This window comes from Colletotrichum higginsianum, chromosome 3 (assembly GCF_001672515.1).
Source record: "Colletotrichum higginsianum IMI 349063 chromosome 3, whole genome shotgun sequence".
NCBI lineage: Eukaryota > Fungi > Ascomycota > Sordariomycetes > Glomerellales > Glomerellaceae > Colletotrichum > Colletotrichum higginsianum.
In genome coordinates this window covers 1,199,532-1,214,815 of record NC_030956.1, presented here as the reverse complement: position 1 = coordinate 1,214,815, position 15,284 = coordinate 1,199,532, and the positions used below count along the sequence as shown (strand labels likewise).

The 15,284-nt window shown below is 56.8% G+C and overlaps 6 protein-coding genes across 6 annotated transcripts; 3 read left to right on the top strand and 3 right to left on the bottom strand.

Annotated features, from left to right (window-relative positions):
- Window positions 1–1,998: 1,998 nt before the first annotated feature.
- CH63R_03927 (uncharacterized protein) lies at window positions 1,999–2,385 on the top strand (the record flags this gene model as incomplete). The annotated part of the gene is made up of 1 exon (XM_018298902.1): window positions 1,999–2,385. One exon carries the CDS (start codon window positions 1,999–2,001, stop codon window positions 2,383–2,385), a length of 387 nt encoding a protein of 128 aa, XP_018160148.1.
- Window positions 2,386–4,149: 1,764 nt separating this feature from the next.
- Window positions 4,150–4,947, top strand: CH63R_03926 (Alpha beta hydrolase fold protein; the record flags this gene model as incomplete). Its single annotated transcript, XM_018298901.1, has 1 exon — window positions 4,150–4,947. The coding sequence occupies one exon, from the start codon at window positions 4,150–4,152 to the stop codon at window positions 4,945–4,947; it is 798 nt and encodes a 265-aa protein (XP_018160147.1).
- Window positions 4,948–5,635: 688 nt separating this feature from the next.
- On the bottom strand, window positions 5,636–6,877 carry CH63R_03925 (uncharacterized protein; the record flags this gene model as incomplete). Its single annotated transcript, XM_018298900.1, has 1 exon — window positions 5,636–6,877. The coding sequence occupies one exon, from the start codon at window positions 6,875–6,877 to the stop codon at window positions 5,636–5,638; it is 1,242 nt and encodes a 413-aa protein (XP_018160146.1).
- Window positions 6,878–8,782: 1,905 nt separating this feature from the next.
- On the bottom strand, window positions 8,783–9,698 carry CH63R_03924 (Carbonic anhydrase; the record flags this gene model as incomplete). Its single annotated transcript, XM_018298899.1, has 2 exons — window positions 8,783–9,429; window positions 9,527–9,698. The coding sequence occupies 2 exons, from the start codon at window positions 9,696–9,698 to the stop codon at window positions 8,783–8,785; spliced, it is 819 nt and encodes a 272-aa protein (XP_018160145.1).
- A 3,125-nt stretch (window positions 9,699–12,823) lies between these two features.
- On the top strand, window positions 12,824–13,273 carry CH63R_03923 (uncharacterized protein; the record flags this gene model as incomplete). Its single annotated transcript, XM_018298898.1, has 1 exon — window positions 12,824–13,273. The coding sequence occupies one exon, from the start codon at window positions 12,824–12,826 to the stop codon at window positions 13,271–13,273; it is 450 nt and encodes a 149-aa protein (XP_018160144.1).
- Window positions 13,274–13,547: 274 nt separating this feature from the next.
- CH63R_03922 (Phenylacetaldoxime dehydratase) lies at window positions 13,548–14,687 on the bottom strand (the record flags this gene model as incomplete). Its single annotated transcript, XM_018298897.1, has 1 exon — window positions 13,548–14,687. The coding sequence occupies one exon, from the start codon at window positions 14,685–14,687 to the stop codon at window positions 13,548–13,550; it is 1,140 nt and encodes a 379-aa protein (XP_018160143.1).
- Window positions 14,688–15,284: the final 597 nt, after the last annotated feature.

Sequence of the window (15,284 nt, the reverse complement as noted above, 5' to 3'; positions counted from 1 at the left end):
CTGTTGCGATAGGGACCGAGACTCTCCTGCTAAACCAGGCGAATGCGCAGCTCTATATAGTCGGTATAATGCCCAGCATTGATTCCATCATCGACGTGCTCGGAGTGCAGTGCGTGCTGCCCCCCCAAGCCTGCGCGCTCATCTCCCGGCAATTCCACAACGCACCCCGTATTCCACTTACACTCAGACACGATGATGATGATGTGTCTTCACCAAGCCAAGGACCGGAGGGACGGTAAGTTTATGCTCCTCCACCAGCGCCATTGCCGTGAACTAGGGCTTCGTGACGAATGGGGCCAAGGAAATTAAGATTGCGGCGCCTGCTTTTCCGGCTGCGTAGATTCCTCAAGGGTTCGTGAGCCACTTGACATCGTCCTCCTCGTCCTCCTCTTCCACTCCCCCCCGATCCGGGTCACAGACGTCCGCCGATCACTCTGGTATCCGCAGCGGAAGCGCGAGTTGCCGGGACACAGGGCGGCAGAGTCTCTGTCTTATTTAGGTTTGCCTGGCAGCGTTGATTATCGAAGCAAGCCCCTTGGCATATGCTTGGCAGGCCTCTTTTCTCAGCATCCGCTCCCGCCGGCCCCCCCCCCCCCCCCCCCCCCCCCCCCCCCTCCCGCAACCGCGATGCGCCCCGGCTCGTTGGCCAATGTTGAGGATGGAAAGACAACAGAAGAGGGAACTGACGTGGGGAAAGCTTGGCTTTTGAAGCCTGAACGCCCGAATCTTGGGTGTTTCCTTGCCCGGCAGGGACGACGATCTTCGACAACTAACGGCGCCGGTCTCCAGCACACAGCCACCTCATTGACGCTCCATCGGGACTGGTGGTTGCTGGGCGTCTTCCGGAAAGCATCTCTTCCGACGGGTTTGTCAAGGGCCAAGAAGAAATTCACTGCTAGCTTTTTCTCTTCTTCTTTTTTTGCGGTTTTTTCTTTTCTTCTTTTGGCTTTCTCCTTTCTTTCTTTCCGGTGTTCGCGTACTCACCAGGTCCTTACCGGGTTGTAATCAAACACGAACTCACTCGGCATTCGTAGGAGAAACCCCCGCGCCTCCATTGGAAGAGCGTTGATCTTGGCGGCGAGGCAAAGACAAAAAACCTGAGACCGTGTCTGGCATTGCCGACAGCACGTTTCCCGTCAAGAATGCATTTGGATTTTTCTTCTTTGACGCGATCTGGAGAGTTGTTCTGGTCAAGTCAAGAGTTCCATGTTTCCTCCATGGCTCACCGAGAAAAGCCCCCCCCCCCCACCCCCCAAATCAAATCCGCTTGTCCAGCTCGAATGTCACATAGTCGCCTTGATTGGTCGCTTTTGTTTACTTATGCTCTCTCTGTTACCAAATGGCAACATCCACACTTGTCGCGGGCATCAGTGCCCGCGAGTTGATAGCTAGACCTTGCCCTCTTGGACGAACACGTCCATGTTGGGGATTGGTCTTTTTTGCGTCTTGACCGCTGTTGTGTGCGGAAGTTCTGGAGGCCCGAGGCCGGATACCCTGCGGCAAACAAGCTTTGGAAAGGGGCTGATTACGAGCCACTTAGCAAGGAACATCCAGGACCTGTGAGCAAATCAGTCCCGGCTTCAAGCTTTACAACCCCCACAACAGGAGGCTTACAATGATGAATTCAATCAAAATGCCGCTGATGTTCTGGGCTGTTCCCAGACGCGATATGAGGGCAATGGCTTGCTGAGTGGTCTTTCATGCTGTGAAAGAGCGGTGGCCGGATAACTCTAGGATATTAAACCAATATCAGATCGTTGAGGAAAATACCCCGAACCCCTCAAGCTGTGGCTCTAGCACCAATCTTGTTTGCCGTTCATCCGATGTTGATGAACAGCATTGATGTTCATTTCCACGAGTTCCGATAGGGGAAGGGGGTTTACCAGCATGGAAGAATGATATAAGTACCGGCCGCCAAGATAAGATCGCATACATGCACCATCTTGGTCATCGACCGCTCGCTCCCTCTATCTCATAGCCCGACCACGAAATCCCACAATGATCAGCATCGTCAAGCTGTCCATGGTGGCATTCGCAGGCGCCGCCGCCGCAAGCCCCCTGGCCGAGACCGCCACCCCGACACAGTCGGGCGAGTGCACCTTCACAGTCACCGAACTCGACGCCGGCTTCACAGGCGACTTCCAGCCGACGGCCACCATCACGCTCTACGGCAGCACGGTGACGGTGCCCAAGCCAGTCGACTGCCACGGCTGCAACCACGTCACCACGACGAGGGAGATCGCGCCGTGGTGGGGTGGCATCGGGCCGCAGATTGCCAAAGTCATCTACGTCTCCGCGACGACGCCGACGACAGTCAGCACCTGGGCGTGCGCCACGTCATCGCCCTCCCCGACGGATGTTCCCGGACTTGGGCCGTCGAAATGAACAAATACCATGGAAAATCTGGGGGGGGGGGGGGGGGGGGGGAAGTGTGCTTGGGGAAGCCGACCAGGGAACGATAATGGCGCAACGAGTCTGGCGTTAGGCATTTTATGTGTTGTTCAAGGGCAGGCAGGGAGCATGGAACTCCCACGACCCATGATAGGCATGGACGCATGGTTTTTGGTTTTGAATTCAGACTCAGGGTTCTTGACCCTCCCTCACTTATTTGCGTCGACAACTGAATGGTTTGCGAAATGAAAAGCATGTTTTACAAATCACGTTTGAAGAACTCGTCCAATACCGGGCTAGTCTAACCACAAGGCTCTGTATGGGTTGGCTGATTATGTTGCGACTTCTGAAATCCACAGCTCTAGGTCTACGCCATTTGAAGGTACATGGAGGCTTCTTGACCAGTGGTAGCCTAGAGGCAACTAGCTAATGATACAATCTAATGCACAGCCCTAAGAGGATTGCAAGCGTGGTGCAACACAACAGACAAATCCAGCAATAACCACGGCCCAAACGCCGATAACGCTGGCATAGGCCACAAGTTGAGGATCGAGCAAGGCGAGACATCCGGACTACGACGAGAGGAATTCCAGGCACTTGTTGGGTCCCGGACGACAACACAACATATAGTGACTCAACCTGTCACCTGCGACACATACCCAGACCATATTAGCCATGACAATATGGGCGTCTTGAATAACGATCTGGGAGGCAAAGGTTACAGAGATCGCAACTGCTGGATGATGGCCGTGAACAACCGGCTCCATCCGGGACGCCCTTCCCTACCTATATAGCAATAGAGGCTATCCGAGCTGCTGTCTAGCTTAACTAGCAGGGCCTGGCCTGTCGTGCCCAATGTAACACCCGATGATTCCCAACTTCGAAACCCATACGTACCTTTTCAGATTCCTTATGCAGCGGCGTACAAAATCTTGCAATTAGGTAACCTCCTCAATAGGATCAAGTAGTAAAGTCTTTGGTATTTATCAAGTATCACATGTTTTCAGACTAAATTCTGCCATCTTACACTGGCTGTCCGTAACATAATTACGAGTTTCAGTCCTTCCTCCCACGGCATGACGACTATCTTGCCATCGTAGTCCATCCCGACCATGTCGGCGAACATATCCTTTTGGTCATGTATAAGTAATACCACACAGCCCGCGGCGTCTCGCATGTCTACCACCACTGCAGCCGTATTCGGAGTTGGACTGTATGTCGCGTTCTTCAGCTGTTACCATCAAGGATTTGAGCACAGTATCTGCGTCTATAGACTTGATTAGCACGTATCGTGAGATACGTTATTAGCGACGCACCTCTTTTTTCGCATTCTTGCGCAAGCTCTTATTCTGTTGTAGCTGAGGACTCGATCTTTTTCATTCCATGTGACGGCTATTTTGCTGGCGAGGTACGAGATGTCGCATAAGCCTCTGGACCTGCGCAAAGTGAGGGAAGGGTCAAAAGTCGATACCTGAATATGACAAGCTGACATTTGTTTAGCGGCTTACCCAAGACGGGTGGCACCAAAGTTCCTTTTCCCTCTTCCGGGCTGTTTGCCGTTTTCTCTCCCTCGTTGTTCATCTTTTTTTTCATCCCTGTTTTTTCTATTCTTTTTTCAATCACAATTGTCTCAACTCTCGGTCAGCAAACACAACTCAACTCTATTCAACTCATTCCAAAGCCGAGGAAAGATTCCGGACACGCCGCTGAGGATCCGATCCCTGGACCACAACCCACAACCCACAACACGAAGTCGAGATGCCGACGCTTGAGCAAGTCGAGTACTCGCAGGGGGGCACGGTCGCCGCCGTGACCGACTTCTACGCCTTCCTGACCAAGATGTACCTTCCCGAGTCGGCCGTCGTGCACCCGCCGCCAGGAGGGTGGCCGACTTTAGCCTCTGATCTCGGTGACCTCGGCAAGTCGGACGAGGTGCTCAGCCTGCTCTCGCACCTGCCGTACGTCCGCCAAGACGATCTCGACGACACCGAGATACCGGAGGTCACCCCTGGCGGCCGCTGGATCGACTGGCGCCAGTCCGGCATCTGGGTGCGCGAGGGCGGCAGCGACATTGACGAGCTGCGCACCATCTCCGAGGGCCCCGCCGCCATGGAGAATGTGCCTGAGCACGTTATCGGGCTGACGATGAGCGAGCACCACGTCTTCCTACTGGACACGGAGCTCGGCGTCGTCTACTGGCCTGAGTGTCCCGGCCGGCTCCGCGACGGGCCCCGCTGCATCGAGGACGACCCGTACGACTACTGCGACGACGACGAAGACGCCGAGTGGCGTGCCGACGGCGCCGCCTGGTCCGTCGCTGACTTCTTCGAGGTGCTCAAGGCCCAGTACCGCTCGCTGCGCTGGGTGCCGTGCAGCGAGTATGAGGTCTTGGATTCGGAAACCGAGACGACGAGGAATCCGATCCCGGCGCTCCAGGGGGTTTACCGGCGCCACGGCTGGCCTGATTTGCAGCAGTATCGCAAGGAGGAGTGCCTCGAGGAGGCGAAGGCCGTCAGAGTTACAACGGAGCAGGGGGACGATGCTGAGGGCGCTTAGAGTGGATGTGAAATAGGTGTGTTCGGTTGCCTGCTTGGCATGCTGGTTAGCAGCTTTGGTATTCTTACCAAGAGAAGCGAGAGAATGAAACGGCTGAAGGCGAAATACAATCCATCATCCTGTGAGGGAAACGGATATGGGCACTTAGTTTGATACTGAGTTGCTCATTGTCGTCGCCGGAAGGCGGTTCCCATCAAGATCCCAGAAACCTTTAGCGGATATTAGCATAGATCATGGCATTCCGGCCTTCGTAGCTTCTGCATAGTATTAGCCACACACTCTGGCTTCCCAAGTCATCTACGTAGCCGTCAAGCCCCAGGAACACGCACAGCGGAAGCTGAAGTCTTGACAAATATATGATTGACGCTTGTTTCTTTTTTACGTCAGAAGGGTATCTAAAGCTACACGTAGTTAATCATGACTACCATAAGGATAACAGTTTTGAGGAACAGGCCTCGGCTCGCCGGGGAAGAGGCGCCGGGGTCGTCGGCCATCCATCATGCCGGACCCCAGACTACGGCCTGACCGCTTTACTGGTGATGATTCCAAAGGAAAAAAAGCATAAAAGGACCGTCCCCCTTCCTCGCCGTCCCGTAACCTGTTACTTGTACAGTGTTCCAATCTCTTCTTGTCTCGCCCCTGCTACTCACTCACTCACTCACCCCCGTTTGTCTCGAGAGCCTGCCTCTCATCCCGTCTTGGGCATCCAGCCGCGCCCGAAACCCTGCTGTACGGTATTCTGGCTCGTCCATCCCGCGGGCGTCGCCTCGGCGTGGCCGTCGGCGCCCGGCGAGCCCTCCGCCTCCGAGATGGTGGAGATGCCCAGCCCTTGACGCGACCGCGCGGCCTCCGAGTCGGGCGACACGGGCGAGACGACCGAGTAGAGCGTGCCGTTGGTCCCCGTGTCCGTCACGGGCGACACGTACGCGGGCGGCGGCGACGAGGTGGAAGACGAGTTCGCGTTGAGCGTCGGGTCGTAGTTGTCCGCCGGCAGCTCGCTGATCTGGGTCGGGTCGAGCTCGGCGAAGTGCCGGTGTACGCCGGTCGTCCTCGGCACCGCGACGGCCGCTCCCGGGTCGAGCTCCGATATCGAGCTCGGGTCCAGCTCGTACATGGGCCGCGACTGGCCGCCGAGCTCCGACTTGTATGCGTGTACCGAGTTGCCTTCGTCTCTTGACTTCGCCGCCGCCAACGCCGCCGCCGCCGCCGCCCCCCCGGACGCCGCTCCCATTGCCCCTGCGGCGGCCGCACCTCCCATCTCCGGCCCGACGTTCCCGTTTGTCGTGGCTGCCGCAGCGGCGGCGGCGGCGGCGTCCAGTCGTTTCTCGCGGTACTTCATGAACACCTTGTACCCCAAAAACATGAGTAGGAGGACGGCGATGATGATGCCTATGGCGAGGCCGGCCTTCGCCCCGTCGTCCAGCCCGCTGCCCCCGTCGGGGGTCGCCGTAGTCGTCACCGTCGCCGTCGAGACGCCCCCCCCAGTGCCCGTGCTGGTCGTCGTCCTAGTCACGGCCGTTGACGATGCCGTCGTGGAGGTGGCTACGGTCGGGACGGGCCCGGTCACGTAGCAGTACCTGATCTGGCTGAAGAGGGAGGCGTATTGGGTGCAGCTGGCCTCGAGCTTGGTGATGTCGTCGAGGTCATCGGTGTACCAGGAGGACATGCGGTTCCTGAAGGAGGCGTAGGTGGCCGTGAGCTCGGCGCCCGAGAGAGTCGAAGTGTAGTCGCAGGCGGTGGCGCCCCATGACATGGACGTCGTCGGCGCGTTGTCCAGGATGTCCTCCAGGTCCTCCAGGCAGTCTTGGGCGTTCTGTCGTCGTATCTGTTGTGACCGGGCATAGATATCCGGCCGGGCGGCGGCCGGACCGGCAGCTGCTAGCAGCATACCGGTAAGGAGCCCGAAGGCGGAAGCAGAGTGGGAGCGCATCGGGATCGGGAGGTTCAGATTCCAAAGTTGTGACCTCGTTTCGTCGACTTCTCTCTTTCTCTCTTTTCTTTTTCGCTTTCAGCAGCTCTCTAGCACTCACACACACGCATCAACAGCAATTGGGAGAAGCGAGAGGGATGGATGGCAGGACACTTCTTTCGAAGTATGGACAGGCCGGAGATGAGCCCAACTCGATCCAAGACAAGATAGACGAAGGATGAGTGACCACGCGGCCCCCCGTCCTCGGCAAGAGAGAGAGAGGGCACCGCATCTATCTAATTCAACGAAACAGCTACGTCAACAGCATCCGTCAAATTCCGTGATTGTCGTTTTCCCCTCCTGCAAAAAGTCTGCGCTATTGCAACTCCACAACTGCAGCCAAATCCGTTATCCACTCCAAGCCAGAGACCCCCGGAGACAGAGAGGGACGGTCACTGGCACACTGTCCGTCCGGTGCTAATTATATAAAAGTGCATCTGCCAAGCCAGAGCGGGCCAGGGAACGGACCAACAGCGGTGGTTCATCCCAATGGCCAAGGTCTCTCGGCCTGCTTCTCAGCCACGGTGATTGCGCTTGACAGGGCTGTGCTGGGGGTGATCGACACCCGACGTGGGTATGTTAGGATTCAGAAGAGAGACAGTGTGCGAATCGGCAAAGACCGGCGAAGACAAGGGCATCTTCCGATCTCGCCCCGTCAGTCGGCTGCGTGTTTCTACTTGAAACAACTGTGGTTAATCCGCTTCCGGGCCATGACCCATGGGTGTTGTCGTCGTTGTCGTTCTTGTTGTTGGGGAGAGCGAGAGGAGGGGGGAATTGGGCCTCGACTCGACAATACGCAGTAGAGTTTATGGAGAGATTGGGGGGAAGCATGGGAGGCATGTTCGCTAGACCCGACACCACTTTTGACTTTTCTAGTTTCATTGACGATTGGTCCCAGTTCCTGACTGGGTTGACGGGCTTGCTGGATTCTGGGCTCCAGAAGGCGGGGTTTCGAGCCACTACTTGAGTAAGGTTACGAAGCTTAACCCTGCCGAAGAGAGAGAGGGAGACGAGAGGAGAAGAAGAGGGGGGGGGGAGAGAGGAGATAGAGAGAAAGAGAGAGGGGAGCTGCTCGATCGGCTCGAACCGCGAGCTCGCCGGACGAAGGTTCCCCCGGGGATGAGTTGCGCGGAGACGCCACCGCCATCAAAGAACAACTGGGGCAATGTGGACCAAGGCAGAGCCTGAAGAAGCAATTGCACGCGTGCCTTGGCGTTCATGTATCCGTTCATCGAGCAAGGTGAGGAGGCTCCCCGGGGGGTCCGGCGCGACTCATGAACAAAACCTTTTATGAGGCGCTTTTTGTTCTTTCGGATCGAGCCTCAGACCCCGGTAACAGGGCAGAGGTGGGCGGCCATCAGAGAGGGGGAAAGAAACAGTCAGGTCAATTTCCGCCAGGCATGGTGGATCGGAGCTGTCACGAGGACGAAAGATAGACTGCGGTGTGTTCGGGTCTCGCAGACGCAGAGGGGATAAGCTCAAGTCATAACGTCGTGTCCAACGCAGCCGAACCGTTCGAGAACCAGGTCTTATTCTTGAACCCCCCCCCCCCCCCCCCCCCCAACCCAACCCAACACAAAGAAGTCTGTCTAGCTGGTATCAAACGCTGTAGTTGTTATTCGGAAAAAGGAAAATAAAGGGCGCCAATCCCTCTCCACCCCCCCCCCAGAAAGCCATATCTCACCCTGCCAGGCCATTTCTCGTCCTCACCAGGACCGATGTGTAATCCCCTCCTCGCCAAGGGCCTTGGCCACATGTCCTCGTTCCAAGAGCCCGCTGCCATCCAGCCCCCCCCCCCTCCCAGACAGAGCGACCAGGAAAAAATAGTAAAAGATGGGAAACAAACGTGCCCGTGCTGACGCCTTCCTACTCGTTGATGCGATGCTGCCAGACCTCCTGCTCCGCCCTCGCGCTGTACGTGCTCGCCCCGAGGATGGCCCTCATCTGCTCGACGCCCGTGAACAACTGCTGCCGCGCCACGAACCAGCGGATCCCCTCGGTGCACGGCGGGCTCGTCAAGCTGCCCTGGTACGTCCAGAACTCGTTGAACAGCTGCACGCTGTTGAGCGCCTTGCCGAGGTCCAAGGTGACGGGCACCTCGGTGCCGACGTCGTTGAAGCCGATCATGGGCGGGAGCTGGTCGAAGAAGGTGCTGTTGGCGTTGCCCGGGTTGAGCAGGATCGCCAGCACCGCCCTCTCGCGGCCCTGGTCGTCGCCGTGGACGAGGTGCAGCTCCGCCTTGGACCGGGCGCCGTTGACCGAGTGGTCCGCCGGCGAGTGGATGTGCCACCCCTTGAGGTAGAGCGTGGTGTTGTCGTACGTGAAGGACGGGTTGCCCGTGTAGACCCCCTCGGGATGCGTCAGGGTGAAGGCCGGGCCGTAGCCCCAGTTGAAAAAGTTGCCGGCCGTCTGGTTCGGGTAGTTGAACCGGAGGATGTGGTTCAGGGCCAGGCCGTTGTTGAGGCTCAGCGCGATGGGCGACTGCTGCGTTCCTGTTTGGCACAAAGTATAATCTAGAAGCGGACTGGGTCAGTTACACGGGGGACAGAAACAGTCGGAGAAGCCAATAGACAAGGGAGAAAAAAAAAAGGAAAAAACCTATGGACTTACTCGGGTTGATGCGACCCCAGTTGAAAGAAGCTTCGTACGCCCAGTCGGTCTTGGGCCCCGCCTCCTCAGCGTCGCGCTTCCTGTCGGCCAAGTTGTAATGGTTCTCATGACTGGCGCAAGCAAGGGCGTTTGTCGCCAATAGCAAGACTCCGAAAAATAGTTCCGCGATCATGATGACGGTTTAAGATTTAAGTGATGGTAGACCAGGTCGTCTTTGGAGAGAAGAAAGGAGACGGGCGTGTCGGGAGATTTTGGGCAAAGTTCGGCGCCGATTTCCCCTTCATCACGAAGGTGCCGCGAGGATCTCAGCGTCACTTTATAGTCCAGAACATCGGACCATGGTCTGGCCAGAAAGGGGGGACGTCGTCCAGCAGCCGCCCGAGAGCAATAACGCTCGAGTCGTTTACGTCTTCGCGAGCAGCTTCGTCCCGACGACTCATTCCCTACCATCGGCGAGCCCAAGATTGCATTCGAGATAGCACATCAGAGCCAGTGAGCCAAGCCCTGCTAGCAAAAACCCAAAAGAAAAGCAACGTGAGGATAACCCCCGCATATTCCATTCGTCTCTTTGAACCCTTGGGGGGGCTGCGGTCTCTTTTTGAGCCGCTTGACGCAGGGAGCTGGCCGGGAGGACGCGGGCGGCGAGCGCCTCACCTCGACCGGAGTGACCGCATGAACTCTGCTTATCTTATTCGTTCATTGCAATCTTTCTCTCTCTCTCTCTCTCTTTCTCTCTCCCTCGCTCTCTCTCTTATTTTCTCTCATTTTCTCAGCGAAAAACATCCGCCTTGTTATGATCTGCGCTCCCGCCGATTCGTACGCCGATTTGTCCGCTGGTCCCGAGAGCGGCTTGTAACTTTTGAAGAGGGTTTACCTGGGAGAGCTCGGAGCAGACATTGGACGAGTCGCGTCAGATGACTGGCAATTTTGGTATGCGGTGGTTGGTCCCCATGGGATGCTTCAGCAAATAACCCATGGTTCTTCTCGATGCCCTTCCCAGAATCCGCCTTGGCGGATTGCCCCGTCGTGCAGCGTCGCGTGGCTTGGCTGACGCCTCCTCGAACGGCTTTGTCTTTCTCCCAAGACTCTGGGGGGCGCGGGGAAGCTCGTGCAATTGGCCAAAGAATCCCAACCGAGGAGGAGTCGGAGCTCTGGCTCACCGGCCGATGGTGGGATGTTCTCTGATGTTGATTCTGAGTTTTTTTCCCTGTGTTTTTCTTCATGTTATACTTATTAGTGATCTGAAAAGAGACTGCCTTGACTACGTATCCCAGTGTGGCTCCCAGTGTGGCATTTCTCCGGAACAGATGAAGTCCAAGTTCAGAAACCACCACCCGTGGCATAGCTCGATCATCTGCCGTGGCCCTGATCCGTCCTCCTCCGGGCCAAGCCTGTCTAGACTCTTGAGTGCTCTACACCGCCGGGACTTTTGGAACATCCGTCGGGGTAGCAGGCGGCTGGATTAACGGCTGGTTGTGAATCGATTCGTGGAACCCTCGATGCCAAGAGCTGCAGCGATAAAAAGCAAACACATGGGAGTTTGAGAGTGAGACTAGCTTTCAAAAGCCTGGCAATTGATGAGTGCGTTGTTCTCAACCTGCATGGAGTACTATGCTTCCGTTAATTTCTGAGGACGCAACTCGCAGGACGGTGAAGTTGAATACCGATAGAAGACATGCTGACTGTCACTAAACGCGGGTTTTACCAACATCACGCCGAGTGGCAATCTCCGGATTGCTAATTAATGCTTTCTAGGTTGAGTACACTGTGTGCCTGGCATCTAAGCTTCAAGCCCATCGTTGCTCGCTGCCGGAGAGGAAAGACTGTCAATGTTGAAAAATAGTCAGCCGAGAGAATAAGACAGCGAGAGGGTAATGATGCAAAAGTGGTCAAAATCAGAGGACTAAACTACAATTTAGCTCTAGTTGCAAAGGTTCTTTCTAACCTGTGTAATCAGATGATTGGGACGCTAAGAGCCCTGGGACTGGGCATGGCCCCCGTCAACAGACATGTCAGGTTGTCTATTGCAGGATTCAACATGTTCCCTAAACCTGCGCCTACAACAATGCAAGCCGGCAAAACCAATTGGCAACAAAAAAAACACAGTATATATGGTCTTGATAGACATGATATAAACAGTTGTTGGCAAACGCTTGCCCTAGGAATCGCGTTTCCATGGATCCGGATGTTCAGTGACCCCTAGACCTCGGACATTGGGAAGCTGGCGCCGCACTTTCTCAGACTAGACGTATACCCTACAGTAGCTGCTTCAGAAAGGCTTCGAAAGCAAGTCGAAAAATACTGCTGGTAATGCAATTAAGAAGCTTGACGTTATGTTTGTCCTGTCCCTCACGCTACCCTCGCTGTTTCTGTGGCCGAAACTTGGCCACGCAACAATGTTGAGTGAACCGACGGCCACCCCTTGATGACATGTTGGCAGGCTTGATGTTTCTTCGAGATCAAAACACGCGTCAGGAGACACGTAAGTAACGCCCTTGGCGACGTCTATCAAACCACCTCTCCTCCAGCCTGAATAAAAACATGTTGTAGAGCGTCACCGAAAGGAATCACCCCTTCGTCAACCATCATCCAACACCGTCTTCCTTGTGCCAACCAGCCTGACTTCACCACATATACAAACCAATGGCCTTGGAGAACTTGCCTTCCTCCGCCTTTTCTCCGCCGCTTCTCCGCCAGACGTCCGTCAGCTGTTTGCATGACCGTCCCCTCGGGAGCATTTGGTCCCGGAAGTCCACGGCAACATGACCTAAGCAATACGTCCCTCCGCCCCCGTCCCCCAGGTTGATCTTTCATGGTTATTTCTGCTTGAGCCGTTCATCAGTCCGAAACCCACTTACTTTAACGAGCAGGTCGTATCATCACTTATAAACAGGCTATCCTCCGATAACGCCATTGGTAGATGGAAATTCGCCAACACCCGGGAGTATCAACCCCGGCGTTGTCCCTTGCCCCGTCTCCATGCCGAACCATGGAACCAGTCAATGTGTCCCCTGTGATGGATAGGGTGGCATCATGACTTTCGGGGCAACTAGCCATGAGGGGCCATCTTTCCATCCGTGTTAGTGGCCAAATCTCCCGCGCGGTTAAGCAGCTTGACGGGGATAATGTAGACCCTTTGGGGCGATTGTTCAGACATAGGAGAAGCAGCACAAGCGGCTGTTTGTGTATAACATCACCTCATTCCCCTCGTTGAGCGTCCATCTCCTCGCCTACCCTCATCATCACCGAGTCGTCTTTCCATTCCACCTTGTTTCCCTCCCACCGATCAACCTCAAAATGCGCGCCTCCGCCATCCTCGGCCTCCTCTCTCTGGTCGCCGCCGTCCCAACCTCCCTCTCCGGAGCCGACCAAACCGACGAGTCTCTCGTGATCCGCGGCGTCGAGTCCGACTCCGTCGCCGTCGGCGCCCGCGCCCCGGCCGACGACGTCGCCTCCTCCGTCCTCGTAGCCAGGGCCCTCTACGACCAGACCACGTCCTGGCCCGCCACGGCCGTCGACCTCGCCACCATCAGCTTCCAGGTCGCGGTTAACAACCTGAACAACGGCCGGTACCGGTTCAACTGGTACAACACCGACGCCGCCAACTCGAGGCGCAAGATCAAGCTCACGGTCAACTCGGGCAGCGGCGCCCGCCTGTACGACATCGTCACGGCGCCGCAGACGAGGGGCAGCGTCGAAATCGCCAAGGCCACCGACAGCTTCCGTGTCATTTTCGATGAACAGTAGTCGATGGAATGTTACGGCTGGAGGGGGGAACTGAACTAGAGTGGAGTGGTGCGGGAAGCCATCAAACGATACAACACATGACAGCTTTCAGAGCAGAGTTGCACCACAATCTATTAAATCAAACTCGAATGAGCTGAGGACCGTGGGAATGGCGCTTGCTTCATTAGTAACTCTATCACTGCAACAGAAAAACCGTCGCTTGGATCGACCTAATCTATTCATTCACGTCCACGGACAGCTCCAAGTCCATCAGCACAAGTGCCACGAAAGTCGCTCACAGCGACCTCAACATCCCCGTCCCCGGATGACAGCCAACGTACTCAAAGACCTGTTGCTCAGCTTCGAGCACCAGCACCTCGTGAAACAGCCTCAGGCCCATCCTGTCCCCGAGCCTCTTGGCATACCTTGCGAACTCGCCAAAGATGGCGAGATGCGTCCGGTGGCCCCGGCTCCAGCTCTCCAGAGACGCGAGGTTGTCAAAGTACGCCAGCCCGAACGTCCGGTCCGTCCCGCTGCCGCCGTCGCCGGCCGCCTCTGCCTCTGCCTCTGCCTCCGCCTCCATCGCCGGCGCGGGGCCGTCGACAATCTCCATGAACCGGCAGCTGAAGCAGCCGACCTCGTCGCCGTGGTCGCGGAGGTACTCCATCCCCTTGACCAGCGGCGGCTGCATCGAGTCGAGGTAGAGCTGGCGTTCCTCGGGCGGTGCGGCCGACCAGTCCTGCCCGGACCGGATCACGGCGAGGTTCTTCCTGCCGGGCACGCGGACCCGTTGCCTCGGGCCAGTGTCACCATTTGACGGTGCATCGTCGCGGGGCTTTTGTGTCTCCTCGCCAAGGAGCTCATCCGTTTGAGAAATGGGGAGCCGATCCCGCATGCTTCCCCAGTACACGTGCTCTCGGATCGGACCACTCGAACTCTCCCGCATATGCGCCGCACCTTCCGGGGTTGCCGTAGAGAACACCGTCTCGAAACGGTCGACGGTCGGGAGAAACACCTCGAGAAACCATCCGTTCCGCGGGCTCTCCTCTCCCGGCCCCAGCCCGGCCCACCACTGGCCGAAGCCGCTCTTCGCACGCCAGCCGTCGTAGGACGGCCTGCTGGGCCAGTACGCCAAGACGGCGACGTTGTGGAAGCCGCGGTTGTCCGTCACGGCGGCGACTTCGTGGAACGCGGGGCGCAAGCTCGGGCCGACGGCGTCCGCGGTGACGAAGGCGGATATCGTCGCGAGGGCTGTGCCGTCGTTTGCCTCCGCAGATGGGTACTGGGCGCCTATGACGGCCATGACGACGTCTTTGATGTGCTTCGGGAACCGCGACGTGTATAGCTCGAAGGGGGGCGAGAAGTTTGGGGGCGTCTTGGCTGGAACTGTGCGGTCCGTTTGAAGCCATTCGGGGATGGCGGATTCGAGCTCCATGATGGCATCTGGCGGCGACTTAATCAAGACGTTGTCGGCGACAAAATATGGCGTAGTGGAAGCCTCAGCTGCCTCGTGGTACCTCGCTCGCTTTTGTAGTGAACGACATCTTGGTTGCGGACGTTCCTATTCCGCACATTGTTGTCTGGATATCCTGGATGCGCTAGCTAACCAGATTGCTTCGTGCCCTGCATATGACGTTGGGTGTACTGAACGTTGGGACGAAGGACGTTGGCAGAGACGGCGGATCAGACGGATTTCGGTCTCGTGAGACTTGCTAGCTAAGCAACCTGAAACCTTCGTGTGCTGGGCCGACTTCACACTCGTAGACGGCAATGACGGACGATTACGAGGCGGTCATGGATGGCGAGATAGGATAATGCTCAGCCGGCCGGCAGTGACCCCGCCCGCCACGCGGATCCGCCCCCCCCTCCCCTCCCCTTTCACCGAGCTACCCCGGATTTGATGTTCCATCTTATCCCGGCCTTGATAGACAGGGGTGAAATGGGGTGAACGGACGATAGAGGATAGGGTAATGCTCAGCCGATGCTGTTTGGGAGTTGAGGGCGAGTTATGGAATGGCTATCAAGGGACGGT